The sequence below is a fragment of the Rhincodon typus genome, chromosome 4 (assembly GCF_021869965.1).
Source record: "Rhincodon typus isolate 14 chromosome 4, sRhiTyp1.1, whole genome shotgun sequence".
Lineage (NCBI taxonomy): Eukaryota > Metazoa > Chordata > Chondrichthyes > Orectolobiformes > Rhincodontidae > Rhincodon > Rhincodon typus.
The window spans coordinates 38,664,863-38,681,019 of NC_063335.1; the positions used below are offsets into that span (position 1 = coordinate 38,664,863).

Below are 16,157 nucleotides of genomic sequence, written 5' to 3' on the forward strand. Positions count from 1 at the left end.
CTGCAGCTTTATAAAAGGACCATCAGAAGTCTTAAAAATTAATTGCATTCAACACTCAAAACAATTTTATGAAAATGAAAAGAAGTGATAGACATAGATCAAGATCTGAAAGATAATGAGGGCGAGTTGAATTCACCAATTCAAATCTGGATATTCAACCTTCACCAGATAAAATGAGACCACGCTGCTTAGTGCTTTTATTTCAGATTTCATTCCATGTGATTGCCACCTCCTCCACTTAAAATCATAATGCTCAACAGGAGAGCAGATGGGTTTTTCCACATGCATTAGTCTCCTTAGGATCTGTCATTTGACCATAGATAACAGATCACAGAGACAGGGTCACAACAGACACACTGTTGGTACAAGCATGTTGCTCCTCTTAAAAACACGTGTCTTTACAAAAGGACAGTACAGTAGTTTCCATTGTATACAGTGTTCTAGATTAATAATTCAGTAAACTTTATGTATTCATTCATGGAATAGGAGTAACACTGACAAGGCCATCTCCTGTCATAGAAACATACAGTACAGAAAAGTCTGTATCACCAAAAATATACAACCTACACTAGGCCCACTTTCCTGCACCAGGCCCATTGCTTTGAGTTTTATGACCTTTGAGAACATTCTGGAGAGTAGTATTTCAACTGTACTGCAAACTAGAAGGGGATAAGTTGCAAGATACGGTTGAAGCAAATAGTAAAGATGCATTTGAGAGGAATCTGAAGTAGAAGTGACTAGAGATTGATTCCAAAGAGCAAAGAAATATGGTTTGAATGGAGCATAAACTTCAGCACAGACTGAACAGTCCTTGTGTGTCTCTATCTTATGTAACTTTACCATCTTGATGTATACAATGAATTTAGTGTGTTTAAGTTCAGTTTCAATTGAATTTCAACAGAAGCGAACATTAGAAAGATAATTTTGGGTTATATTCCTGGTGTGGCAGCCTAGCCCAGAGGGAGAACCATCCTTTGATCATCTTTTTAAAACAGATAAATACGGTGTTCTATATTAGAGAAGCAAGAGTAAAAATCAGTAATCCACCCAACACTGGACTGTGTGCATAGCTCATAGCATCAGTACGATCCACTTAAGTAACGTGCAAAGCTTCTTCAGCAACATCAACAAGACTTGTAAACTCTACCACTTTACACAGTGATAGGAAGTGGGTAGGAACAACACAAATCTGCAAGTCACACACACTAGAATTTGTATAATACAATTTGGCAGTTTCTTCTTCACTGTCTCTGGATCAAAGTTACAAAACTCCTCTCTAACAGAACTATAGGAGAATTTTCATCACATGAACTGCAGTGGTTCAAAAAGTCAGCTCACCACCACCTTCTCAATACAGCTCATGTTTTATATTACCTTGACATTTCATTTTAAAAGATACTAATTTCATAGAGAGAAGAGATTTAGCAAAGTCCCACACCCATTGGCAATGGAAAAACTAATTATGCATTGCAATAATCAAATTTTACCCACAAGTGTACATTGAAAACTACTGTAATCCATGAGTAGGCTCAGCCATGACCATGCAGAAAATGAACGCTCAGGATGTTCACAAAGGCCCCAGATAAAATCCTTTTGGCAATATTTACCATGAGCTAACACTGGTGTGTGTGTAATATCAATTGTTAACTTGCAACCATTGCAACCTATGCTCAGTTTGGTGGGAAACCCAAGATGGCAACAAAAGGTTGTCAACCAAATAATTTGTTTGTTCCTCCTTTTTCCTTCAATTAGTTTATGTATCTTGCTGACTATAAATCAATGATTCAGGATATGAACAGAATCCAAGCCGGCTGGCAAGACAAAAACCAAACCAGATTTTCTGAGTGGAGAGCATTTGTTGACTTCTTTGGGTCTCAGTCCTCATACCACAACCCAGAGTTGTAGCTGTTCTTTATTTATAGATCCTCAAAAGACAATTAACATCCAGCAATGTCACTGTTACTGTGTGTTAATGTCAATGACTGGAAATTAACACAACAGTGCTTTGTTTGCTCTGTTCTCAAGCAAGCTTCACTCACAATACACGAACAAAAACAAGCTACTGGAAAAGCTCAGCAGGTCTGGCAGCATCTGTGAAGGAAAAAAACAGAGTTAACATTTCTGGTCCAGTGACCCTTCCTCAGAACTGTTCTGAGGAAGGATCACTGGACTCGAAACATGGACTGTGTTTTATCCTTCACAGATGCTGCCAGACCTGCTGAGCTTTTCCAGCAACTTTGGTTTTGTTCCTGATTTACAGCATCCACAGTTCTTTCAGTTTTCCTTCACTCACAGTAACCTGTGCACATAACTCTTTTGCTGTTATATGTGGACTATATTTCAACAGTTATTAAGTTGATTTCACAATTATACAAATGCTCAAACAGTAACAGAAGCAAACATTTAGATAAAGCAATGGACAAGACAATGCATAACAGAATGGATAGATTGAATGGGGATCTATTAGCAGATCTTCATAGCTTACTCACAGTGAATTCAAGATTATGCTGTTCCAAAGAAGAGTGAGATGCACATTGTTAGAGCAGCAAGTTGGAAAAAGAGCTGGTCAGAAACTGAAGTAAAATTGGTTTTCTAGAAGAAAGAAGTACAAAGATTTACTCACTCACTGTAGAGGGATAAATAAATACACAGCCATATATGGTAAATTGAATACTGCAGTAAAGGCTAAATAAATAAAGATACAGCTATAAGCAATCACAATATAAACAAAAGACAGTAGCTGCAGCCATTTACAAGACATTATATTTTGTAATACACAAAATAACACACGAGAACAGTGGTGAGGCTATCAGCACTCTCTGTATTAGACAGTAAATCAGTTAGCAACTCCCAGGGTTCACATATGCACATCAAGGGGCTGCTGACAGAGTTGCTCTACTCCTCTCCAAGCTGTGCTATACTGGCATCCTGCTGAGAAATTTAGTACTGAAACACTCAAAACAGTGTACCGAGAGAGACAATTACGCTCCAAACTCAAAGAAAATTGAGATAATTCATTCCACTAAAAGTGAATTTTGAAACATGATAAGTCTTAGTTGCTGCCAAACAAACAGGTACAAATGTGGCATCACATTCTCTCAAATTAAATTATGGAAAATTGAAAATGAAAACACTTTGGCTCAGAGCGGCACCAAGGTGGGACTCTGGCAGCCTGTGGCGCGGTGGCTGGTGAGCCCGGATGGCAGTTGGCAGTGACACAGCGGCATGGGGGTGCAAGGATTGAGAGATCTAGCTGTCATGGCGAAAGCCCAGCGAGGAGCGACTGCAGGCTCATGGCTAAAGGACTGTAATTTGGAGGTTTAAACTTTATTCCTTATTTACTACATTTTACTGAGAAGAACTGTAATGTTGAACTTTTAACTTATTTCTTTATTTCCTACTTTTTACCAAAGATTTTGTATCTAGGTTCCTTATATCTTACATTGTAAACTTGTTACTGCACTCCAGTATCCCTGTGCTTGAGTACACTCGACAATAAAACTTAATTTTAATTCAACTAAAATTAGGTTTTTGAACATTTCCTTGAGAAGAAATCTTTTCTTCCTCTCAAAACTCCAATTTCTGAATATTAAATTTGCCAAATCATGCAAAGTGACACTTCTTGGTTTAGACTCTGCAAAGCTCATTCTTCTCAATCAGATCATACAATGGTTTACAACATGCCCTACTTGCAGATTCCAGCTCCCCAGTGAAGATGTGGAGTTGAAACAGCTCTCCAATTACAGCAAGTTCCTGCGTGAAATTCCAGACATCCAGTGGGCTATTATTCATTATCAGGGAGATCTTGCACTCTGCACTAAATGCATCATCTGTAGCTCCCTTCATGAACAAAAGACATCCAAGTTGTTTTATTTTAAGACAGTTGCAATCAAATAAGTTTGTGCTTTATCATAAAGCTGCAAACTGGGGTTGTGAGAGGAAGAGGTTAATTCAAAAACAAAGCACATATGGTTGTTTTAATGAAAAACAAAGAAGCCAAGGCATTCATAGAATCCCTACAGTGTGGAAAGAGGCCATTCAGCCCATCGAGTCTGCACTGACCTTCCGAAGAGCATCCCATCCAGAGCCAACCCCATTTCCTACCCTATTGCCATGGCTAATCCACCATCCTGCACATCCTTGGACAATTCTGGGCAATTTACCATGGACAGTCCACCTAACCTGCATACCTTTGGAGTGTGGGAGGAAACTAGAGCACCTGGTGGAAACCCAGCAGATGGAGGGAGGACGTGCAAATTCCACCGACACTCACTCAAGGCTGAAATTGAACCTGGGTTCCTGGCGTGTGAGGCAGCATTACTAACCACTGAGCCACCGTGCTGCCCTATATTGTACACAACAAAAACAAGAAGTGCTGGAGAAACGCAGCAGACCTGGCAGTATCTGTGGAAAGAAAAACAGATCCTTTGGCTGAACTGTCCAGTTCTGGAGAAGGATCACCCGGCTCGAAACGTTACCGGTTTCTCTTCCCCACAGATTCTGCAATTCTCCACTACTTGTTTTTTGTCTTAGGTCTCCAGCATGCACAGTTCTTCATTTTACTTCAGTCAGGTCTTCTACATGGTTACATATTTTACTTCATCATTAGTCCACAAATTCATAATTCATGCTGTTTCAGTTTTAAAAAAAAATGTTGGCTATTGGCTTCTCCACCAACACTCTGGAATGGGTAGGGCTTAAAGAATGTGTCCTTGCCTGATCTATGGAATGTCCCTTGAAAACAGAATTCTTGATCAATATTGCAGAAGCAAAGATTTGCATAACTAGTGCACAAAAGCCAGTAAAACCATTTACAGAAATGGCCTGATGTACAACCACAATAATTCACGCACCAACCAACAAATTGAGCCTCAGGCTTCGGACCACTTTAAGCTTCTCCAAAAAAAAAAGTAATTTTAAACTAACAATGGAACACTTTGTAACATCTGTGGAAACAGCAAGTAGTGATAAAGCTTATTTATTCTATATACCATTGTACATGCATCTCTGTAATGCTGTCCCTGTCTGGGCCAGTCTCAGATTATCTCTTGTTGAAACACATCCGAGCTACGGTTGCTAATAGACTTGGACTATTAGAACATACCTGAATGACCTTAGACCCTTCACAAATTTCAGCTCACTCAGAAATCTGCTGCCCATATTCTAACTCACACAAATCCCAATGGCTCATTACCCCTTTCCTCATTGATCCATCGGCGCTCAGTCCAACAACACCAGTGCTTCACATTCCCATCCACCTTCAATGGCCCTGGCCCTGTCTGACTTCCTCCAGCCCCAAAAGGCCAAATGCCTCCAATTCCAGCTTTCTGTGCATTGTTGATGTTTTCTTTCCCTCTAACACTGGAGGCCTTTCCTTCAGCTTTGGAATTCTGCCCCTAACTTTTCACACCTCTTTTCTCCTTCACGATAGGCTTTAAAAAATCCACTAGTCAGCAGTCTGAACATCTTCTGAAATGATTCAATCTCAAATTCTACGCAGTAACAGTTTAATCGCAAGAGGATTCGAGTACAGAAGTAGAGACGTCTTGCTTCAGGTGCACAGGAGCTTGGTTAGACTACACCTGAAGTACTGTATGCAGTTTCAGTCTCCTTATTTCAGGAAATATATCATTGCCAAAGAAGGCACTTAACGAAGGTACAGTAAACTTGTTCCCAGGATGGTGGAATAGTCTGTGAAGAGAGATTGGGCCTGCATTCTCTAGAGTTTCGAAGAACGAGAGGCAATCTAATTGACAAATAAAGGGATAGACAGTAGCTACAAAATTAAAGGGTGCCATTTATGACCAAGATGGTGGAGAATTTTTTTTATTACTCAGAGGGTTGTGAACCTTTGGAATTCTGAAACGAAATAGGTCTGTGGAAGGTCAGTGTTTGAGTATGTTTAAGGCAAAGATTGATAGATTCTTGATTAGCAGTGGCTAACAGGGATGGGTTGGATAAAAGGCATTGAAGTGTTCAATTAGCCATGATCGTATTGAATGGCAAGCTGGAGCAATGGGCTGAATAACCTACTCCTGTTTCTATGCTGGTTTTGGGTGACATTTAGTTGAGACATTAAGGGTTGAAACAAAACAAATTGAATATAAGTTTAATTTAGCACATCACAGACACACAGAGGAGGTATGAGCCATTTAGCTACAGAGTGATGTAATTATGACAATCTTTGTAAAAGTAGAAACTCGTTAATGTTACAGAAAATTGCAGTAAATGGGAACCTGTTTGCACTTGCAATGAACATGGTCACTAGGTAAGGGCACAGCAACAGCTTGATTAGAAACAAAAACAGAAATTTCTGGAGAAACTTAGCAGTTTGTCAGCATTTGTGGAGACAGAACGAGTTCATGTCGAGTCCAGTATGATTCTTCTTCAGAACAGCTTCAATTCAGGAGGCTTTTAACAAAAGGTCCCCCGAGAGATTAGCATGTAAAATTAGAGCTCATCTGATTGGGGTAGCGTACTGACATGGCTGGCAGACAGGAAGTAAACAGTAGGAGTAAGTGGGACTTTTCCAAGTAAGAGGCAGTGACTAGTGGGTACCCCAGGGAACACTGCTTGTACCCCAACCATTCACAATATCTATGAATGATTTAGATGATGGAACAAAGTATATCCCCAAGTTCACAGATGACACAAAGCTGGGCAAGATGGTGAACTGTGAGAAAGATTCAGAGATGTTTCAGTGTGATTTGGATAAGTTGAGCAAGTGGCCAAATGCATGGCAGATGCAGTGTAAATGTGAATAAATCTGAGATTATCCACTTTGGTAGCAAAATCAGAAAGACAAAATACAAGAATGGTGATAGATTGGGAAGGCGGGGGGGGGGGGGGGCCAATGAGACCTTGGTATCTTTGTTTAGCAGTGAAAGAGACAAGTGATATGCTAGCCTTTATAGTGAAAGGTTTTGAGTACAGGAGTAGAGATGTATTGCTGCAATTATACAGGCCTTGTTGTGAACACACCTTGAGTATTTGGTCTCCTTACCAGAGGGAGGAAGGATGTTCTAGCTATGCAGAGAGTGCAATAAAGGTTTACCACTCATTCCTGGATGGCAGGACCAACATATGAAGAAAGACTGGATCGATTAGGACTTTATTCAGTGGAGTTTAGAATAATGAGGAGGATCTCATAGAAACCTATAAAATTCAAATAGAATTGTATAGGATAGATGCAGAAATGATATTCTCAGGGAATCGATAAGCATGGGTCATAGTCCAAGGATACAGGGTAAACTATTAGGACAGAAGAAATTTCTTTAACCATAGAATGGTGAGTGTGCAATTCTCTGTTACAGAAAGGAGTTAAGGCCATATGATTGGATGTTTTCAATGAGTTAGATTTAGTTCTCAGGGCTAAAGGCATGAAAGGGAGAAAGTGGGAACAGGGTACTGAGTTTGATGAACAGCTGTTATTACAGTGAATGGCCAATTCCTGCACTTATTTTCTATGTTTCTATATTTGCACCTTTTAAAAGTGGATATCTGGTTCTTACATTGTTGCTTTGAGGCTGCCTGCTGTGTGTAAACAGGTCACCACATTTACTACATTAAAGTGATCATATTTCTGAAGTACTTTAGGACATTCCAATGTCATGAAAGGTGCATTCTAAACAACTTCTTTTTAAATAAATTTGTTAACTACGCATTATCATGGAAGCTTATCAGTGCATTACACTTCTCACTCTTTCAGCAGGAGCAAATAGCCCCACTCTCTGTTTATTGGTTTGTATAGCAAACAGGAATGCAATCCATCAGAACATGTAGGCATGTCATGTTGGGCACTTCAAGGTGAAAATACAACTTTGGAAAGTAAATGTGACTTAGCGAGCATGAGCAAACACTAAACACTTCCATGCCAGGAAAGCATGCACGGTCATGGGTGAAACTTGCACTATGGAAATACTGGCCGAAACATTCAATAAAATGGTGAAGAAAAAAAACTGCAAACACGCTAACATTGTACTAATTTTTAATAGCTTATCCCCAAAATTACTTTGTCATTAATTTGTACAAACATATGCAAAATTAATGTGACTAATTCAGAGATCTAACTTTTTTCCCCCAATTTTTATTTCCGTGATTTTGGTAGACAATTAACTGTTCTTTCGCTCACTGAGCAAAGTCTGGTCGAATACGTATGAATAGTCTGAAACTCTGTTCCCTACCGTCACTACTTCATGGAACGTAATGATAGAGACATCCTTTGCAGATGTGCATCATATTCAAGATGATAGGTGGAAGCTACATTACAGGAAGGATGTGGTGGCTTTAGAAAAGGTGCAGAAAAGATTTACCAGGTTGCTGCCTGGATTAGAGTGTATGACCTGTAAAGGAGAGGCTGGAAAAACTGGGATTGTTTTCTCTGGAGCAGTGAAGGCTGAAGGGAGACTTGATAGAAGTCCATAAAATTATGAGATGCATATATACTGTTGACAGTCAGAATCTTTTTTCCCTAGATTTGAAATGCCTAACACTAGGGGGCATGCATTTAAGGTGTGATGGGGAAAGTTCAAAGGAGATGTGAAGGGCAAGGTCTTTTTTAAACATAGAGTCATAGGTGTCTGTAACATGCTGCCAGAGGCAGATACAATAGGGGCATTTAGGGGGCTTTTAGATAAGCACATGAATATGCAAGGGATGGAGGGATATTGGGACCAAGGGCATGCAGAAGGGATTAGTTTAATTTAGCATCACATTTGGCCCATTCCTGTGCGGTATCGTTCTGTGCTAGGTAAGCTAACATCAGATGGACGGAGGGAAATCTGCATCACCCTTGGAGTAATCAATGAGAACCACATTTAAGTAATAGAGATGGATTCAATTTCAGAGAAGAGGTAAATGCTTATCACAGGGATTGAGACACATTGGGGCTAGTGTCTATAGTACCACTAGTGTGTTTTAAATCTTATTGGTTGTTGAGCAGGAGTGAATGGGAAAATTGGCTTCCCTCTTTTTTTTAAGCTCCCTCCCAATTGGTTGCAACAGATCTTATTTCCATATTAACATTTACTTATCACATTCTAATTGAAGTATACTAAACAGATCAGAATGGAAGACCCAAATTGGAAGGTTACTTGAAAAGAGGAATTTTATCACTGACTAGTAAAGTCACCATAGTACCAGAGGACCATAGAGCTGCCCTATCATTAGGGATGACTAGTGGTAGTTTAACATGGAGGTTACCACACCTCAGGTGAGGGAAGTGATTGAGAAGGAGTGAGCTTTGTTGTAACCTCAGGTGGTGTGGGAATTGACCCTGTGCTTTTGGTGTCACTCTGCTTTGCAAACCATCTGAGCTAACCAGACTCCTGCCACTTTGGGAAAGACACACAAACACAGGCAATAAGCTTAAACCAGAAGTGCGGGTCAGGGGATAGAAGGTTGAAAAGCATAAACAGGAAGGTAAAGCCAACTGCAGTTTAAAGTTCTTAAACTTAAGTTATGGGAATTAACCAAGTTCCAACTATTGTGCTGTTATTTTTTTTCAGCAATAAAGTTTTCAGATGTCCTCAAGTGTACAAACTGTTGTTTTCCTGCTTTTTCACAAGGCACTGACTTATAGATTGAGACACAGGGAGGGAGAGGTTTCCTGTTTGTTGATATCAAAATCATACATTTTATTAAAAACTCTCTTTTCCTACTCAATAGCCATTGCCTGAAATACAGTTTAATTGTGACATTGGCATCTTTTTGCAAACTGCCTTATCTGCAGTTGACTTTCATCCCAATGTGCAACTCCCAGGAAGGTGTGAATTAATCTGGAGATACAGGTTGAATTTTTGGTATTTCTCATTATGGCGTGAATTTTAAGCTCAGATTGGTTGTATGAGCTCACTCAACATGGTCAGGTGATCAGAGCAGCTATTAGAGGCAAGTATTTATCCTTTTCTTTAAACAAAGTCATTTTAGTCCATGAAGGTAATGAAAGTAAAGGATGGAAACTGATCAATCATCCATGTTTCCTACGATGATAACATAACTGCCAAGCTTCTTAAAATGCAATAATGTAAAATATTTTTCTTCTGTTTCAGCTAAATTTCTAAGTGGATGTGCATATATCTGCTCGTGATCTTATAGCAAGTCAGCTTCAAATAAAATGAATGTGTCACCTTGGTAGTACTGATGTCCAATCTGAGAAGGTAATCACACATTCAAGCTTCACTTCAAGTATGGACCGCAAAATCCAGGCTGGCGCTTTTGAGGGAGCACTGCCCTGTTCCGGGTGCTGTCTTTCAGAAGAGATGCTAATGCCTTGTCTGTCCCTATGAAAGATCCCGTGACCAATTTTTCACAGATGAGAAGTGGAGGGTGCTTGCCCTTGTTTCCTGGTCAATAGTCATCCTCTAAGACTTAAAACATAATCTGGTCATACATTTTATTACAGTTTGTGGGGGCTTGCACAAAGGCTGTCAAACTTCCTACACGACAGCAATGGATTCAGTTCAAAAGCACTTCATTGGCTGCAAAGCATTTTGGGATGTTTGAGGTCAGAAAAGATACTATAGAAATCGAGGTCCCTCTCTTTTTAATGTTGCTTCATGACCAAATTGAGAACTCCATATCAAATTTAGCCAGTTATATGATGGAACTTCAGCAAAACATGTTGTCTTGATCTTTTGGTACAATTTAATACTTTTTTCACAAACTGGGCCCACACGTAGCATAAATTGCATAATCCAAAGGTCTTCGTGAAAGCATAAATATATATGGAGTCATAAAGCATGGAAACAGACCCTTTGGTCCAACCAGTCTATGTGGACTACATCCTGAACTAACTTAGTCCCAGCCTGTGTTTGGCCAAGAAAACTTGCAATATATTCAATATTTAAATTAACTTGACATGTTTGATCAGGGTAATATAAGGTTGACAGATATAGGATGTATTCGGGAAAACTTGAACTTATATCTCCTTTTACAACATCAGGGCACTCAAAAGCACTTTACAAACAATTCATTACTTTTTGAAGTGCAGTTATTGTTTTCATGTCAGAAACAACGTTGTTTGTGCATAGCGAGCTCTGACAAAGAGCACTGTAAATCAGCTAATCTGTGTTGGCAAGGAGCCGAGGGAAACACACCATTCTTCTTCAAAATAGGAGCAGTTGCAAGAGAAGACAGAATGGGTTTCCTTATAATGTCTCATCTGAAAAAGGGCTTCTCCAACAATATTGCATTCAGTCGGTGCTGCACTGGGATTACCAGCCTAGATATTATGCTCCAGAAGAATAGGATGTGTTTATTCCTCAAATGCAAGGACCCTGTCATCAGAATTACAGCTTACACCACTTAGTTTCCACATTGATTTGTAGGTGTGTGATGACTTGTCAGCGAGAGTCAGCTTTGGTAATGAGCAACGACAAATGACCTTAAAACACAGTCTTCAAAGTGCAATATCTACCAATTATTTTCCACATCTAACAAGACAAGCTGTTAAAATGACGACAGTGTACCCATGAGACATTGTTCAATCCAATTGAGTGAACTCTAACATCAGAGTGCAAAATAACCCTTCACTAGTTAAGCTACAAATTTCACTTGGGGGGAGGGAGAGGGAGAGAGCAAGAGCGACACATCTTCAGGTTGCAACAGGAGCTGGACTTTTCCCATAAATTTTGTACCACTCCCTGCAAGACAGCCTGTGGCAGAATATGCAAACCCATACAAATTAGCAGACTCTGACTGTACAGTTGCCAATTCCGGTTGGATGTATTCTTGAAGCTAATAATCAGCTAACACATCCATTCTCAAAGCACAGCACCTTCCCAAGCTAATTGTAAAGTGAACCCCAGAATCTCCTTTTACCTCCCAGGCTCTTTCCCGGACTGTCAGTCAAGCAACCACATCTCTGACCCACCAAATAATTTATGACCAACAAATAGACTCTTTTGTTTTCTTTCTGAACACTGGCACCTTAATGCCGATAATTCATCTTCTGCATTGACAGAAATGAGTCTTGACAGATTAACTTACAATTCCTGGAGACACCAGGGCATGCTGGCAAATTCATGTCCAACATTTATTATTTAAAATAGCAACTGAAGTACAGCAAAATGTCCCACAACAGACAGACAATAACATTTGACAATGATCCACTGAACTATTTGGACACGTGACCAAAGTATAGACTGACGTAGGTTTTCAGAGCACCTTAAAAAAAGGACTAAAGTATTCAAAAGGTTTAGGGAGGGAATGCTTGAGCTTAGAATCTAGAGAACAGATGGTGCAGCTATCAGTAGCAGAATGAAGGAATAGCAGAATTGAACATCTGGAACCAAACTTACAAGTATATAAATATCTAACCTCCTATGGCCCTGAAATAAAGAGGTGGCAGGGAGAGTGGGGGATTGAACATTCATCAGACAGCTCTTGAACAGACTGCTGCCAGAAGTGCAGCACCCTTTAAATATTATGACAATCCTTACTGACTCAGTCAAGAATAACAGACAAAGACTTAAACCAGGACCTTTTCACTGCAAACAGACCTGTTCTTTCCCCAAAATCGTAAATAGCTTAGCGCTGACCAAAGATTGCACACAGGACTGTGCTTAAAGTGGGTGGCCCAACTAAAGAACCATGTTTAACTTTAAGCAAGTGATGTAGATTAAAGTCCCATTTCCCACAAGTGAAAAGAAAGTAGGTCAATGTGGGAGGTGAAACTAGCCAGTTATATTAGACAAGCAACTGTAACAATTCCAAAGGGATCACAAGTAAGCCAAATACTTACCCCCACGAACACCTCCCCCGCCCAAGATATTTTCCAACACAACTGAAGCTATTAGGTCCAAGAAATAAGTATAATCAGCATACGAATCTGACTTGTTCCCATGTGTCAAAAAAAAACCCTGACTATCACGTTACAGTTTATTACGTATTCCACATGACAATATCTTGACAAATCTAAAGTCTTAAAAATACACAATCAAAAATGCAATAACAAATCTATTCCTAGAATCTGGCCCCACCCCATTCGTCACACAAAAGACAACATATTTTGCTTTCTGCCATGTTCGTGTTACCTTTAAAGGAATTTCAGTACAGGTCGATGGGAGTATTTCCAGGGATAGAACAGTCAGTCACTAGGCACAGCTTTAGGAATGAAAAATAAACAAAAAATCATCTGAAAGAGTAGCAGGAACATATTAACTTTCAGGAAGGAACTGAATAAGTCATTAAAGTGGAGAATTCTGCGGTGCTAAAGTGAGAAAGTGAAAGGAGAAGGGGGGAGTAATTGGATCCCATCTTTTGAAGAGTCAGGGGAGTCACAGTGGGCCAAATGAGCTCCTTCTCTGATTATGTTTCATTAAGAAATCCGAAAGGACCAACCAATTCATAGAAAAGAAACATACAATAGCCCAACTCATGGTGGAGCAGGGCGGTGAAAGGCATCAACGGGCTGGAAAAACAGGTTGGTTTGGGAAGTAGGAATTAGAGAGCACTAATGCAAAGGAGGCGGCAAAATAAAATCAAACCCAAGCTTCACTCAAATGAAAAAAGGTGGAAACGCCATATCACTAACCGGAAACTGCATCGCACTTGCGCGTTGACGGTCTGGAGCTAAATACAAAATACTGGCATTATTATTGAAAAAAAAACCGAACACATCCACAAGACAACATATGTGGACCATCCTTTAGAGATCGGAAGACAATTTGTGTCCAAGCCTCCCTTTTGCAAGGTGATTGCATTACAGGACGAAAGCTTTGTGGAATATAGAGGTGGTTATCATCCTAACACATTGCACAATGTTCCCGAGCTCGCTCACAACATACACACACACACACACACACACAGAGAGACGAAAATCGAACAACCCAAGAGGAACTACTGAACGTTATAGGCAAAAGCAAAATCAAGCCGATTTCTTGTCATGTGCCAGAATTGCTCATCCCCGTCCCCTCCCCTTTCTTAGTATATTTGCAAGGTTATCAGGAACTGAATGGGTTATTCTCCTTATTCACGTACCCGAGCTCTCCTTGGGCTCTGAAACGATGCATTAAACAACCCGGAACAGTCTTGTCGTTTTCAATAGTAATTTTCCTGAGTATAAAGTTCGAATCGCAACGTTCAGCCTCTTAGAAATGTAGTTAGTCAGGGTAGTTTCATTTGGCTTGTGTGAGTATAATGCTGTACACTTCCTGTTTTTTTCTCTATCTATCAAGGTACTATGTAAAGACTGGGTGGGGAAAGATTACCAACGAACTACAGCCAATCAGCAATTGAAAACAGCCAAAAGCAGACCTGCTAATGGAGCTCCGTCCGAACATCACTGCTCAAAATCAAACGTGTAGCAACAACTTTCCTTTAAGAGAGGACCTGCAACCTATCTCCATGGTTTTCTAGTGTCAGCAGGCCATGATGATTTTTGCACGAGCAACTTGTTTTTTTTGTTGCATTATCATCACTCACCGATCGCAATCAGAAAACAAGACTTTCACTCTAGGGACATCTAGCCTGTACATGTAAAATATGCAAAGGTCTTGGCTTATTTGCGTTCATGTGCTCACATCTGAAAGAGGGAGGAGCCTTCGTGCTTTCCTTGACAGGATGTTATTGATCATTCAGCAGAAGAATGAAGGATAACTTGCAGATTTTGTAACCAGTGCCTCCTCTACCACCCCGTACCTAACTGAAATTTTAAAGTTTTGCCTGCCCCTTCGTCTTGGACTCCGCCACCAGAGGAAATCTAATCATTTGTGTAACATGCCAATCGGATCACCAGTTAATCTTCTGGTCTCCAAGCTTAGTCTACTCAATGTATGGAGGTTGGTTTAACATAATTGGCTGGATAGTTGGCCTTCAAAGCAGTGTGATACTAATAGTGTTGGTTCAATCTCCACATCAGCTCTTTATCAACCTGTCCCCTTGTCCGAGGTATGGTGCCTTTCAGGTTAAATCCCCACCAGGGGTCCATCTGTTAAGAGAGCAGCTCTGTGGTCTAGTAAGACTTTGGTGACCAAACTCCATTTGACATGCCTTTGTAATTTAACCCTTTCATTCTCAGTAACATACTGATTAATTTGTGCCATATTTTCTCGAAGGCAAGTTTATCTTTCCAGAGATACAGTGTCCTAAATGCTACATAATTTTCTAAATGAGATCGAATGAAAATTTGTATAAATTCCATTTATAAGGATTTTTGTTTGAATTATGCCTTGAGTCTACTTGATTTTAGTGATTTTTTTTCTCAATCTCTGCTGTTTATCAATCTTTCAATATCTCTGCTCTGTCATTGAGACTCTGTAGATAGCAGTCGAGCCTAACTCAGCCTGACTGACATAGCCAGTGCAGAACCAAAAACAGAAGTTGCTGGAAAGGTTCAGCAGGTCTGGCAGCATCTGTGAAGAGAAATCAAAATTAACTGATGGTAGCTAGGAAAATATTGGTTAAATGCAGAAGATAGAGTAGGGGGAGGGGGTAAGGAGCAAGCGATAGGTGGGGACAGAGGCCAAAGAGAGAGAAGAACAGTTGAACGGACAAAGGAGTGGGTAATGATCTGGCTGGGAGGGTGAAAAGCTGTTAGTAGAGACTGTGGAGGCTAACAATAGGAAGTGTGTAATGGCAGACTACATGATTACAAGGCCTGGCGTGTGGAGTAGGGGGATAGAACATGGGAGAGTTCAGGCCCTAAAATTATTGAACTTGATATTGAGTCCAGAGGGCTGCAGGGTCACCAAGCAACAAATGAGCTGTTGTACTTCCAGCTTCTGCTGATCTTCACTGGAACACTGCAGCAAGCCTGAGACAGAGGTGTTGGTCAGGGAACGGGGTGGTGTATTAAAGTTGCAGACAACTGGAAGCTCAGGGTCTTTTTTGCGAGCAGAATGTAGATGTTCTGTGAAGAAGTAACCCAGTCTATGCTTCATTTCCCCAACGTAGAGGAGACCACACTGTGAGCAGCGAATGCAGTAGACTAGAGTCTGCGAAGTGCAGGTGAAGTGTTGCTTCACCTGAATGGTATGTTTGGGCCCTTGGATACTGGGGAGGGAGGAGGAAAATGGGCAGATGTTACACCTTCAACAGTTGCAGGGGAGGTGCTGCTGTCTGGTTATGGGGTGTGTTGGGAGTGAAGGAAGAGTGAAGGACCGGGGTGTCCTGGAGGGAACATGGAAGGAGGACAAGGGAGGGGAGTGGAATAAGTG

General features: G+C 40.4%; 1 protein-coding gene across 11 annotated transcripts in view; it reads right to left on the minus strand.

Annotated features, from left to right (window-relative positions):
• The window catches only part of LOC109916863 (myelin basic protein), a 156,812-nt gene extending 142,342 nt beyond the window's left edge, over positions 1-14,470 (minus strand). For 2 of the 11 annotated variants that reach the window (XM_048596017.1, XM_048596016.1), the window contains exon 1: positions 13,535-13,777. In XM_048596017.1, the coding sequence (XP_048451974.1) occupies positions 13,535-13,645 (111 nt within the window). In that variant the 5' untranslated portion in view covers positions 13,646-13,777. The other 9 variants (XM_048596020.1, XM_048596022.1, XM_048596021.1 and 6 more) reach the window with 9 other exon arrangements.
• Between the last annotated feature and the right edge of the window lie 1,687 nt (positions 14,471-16,157).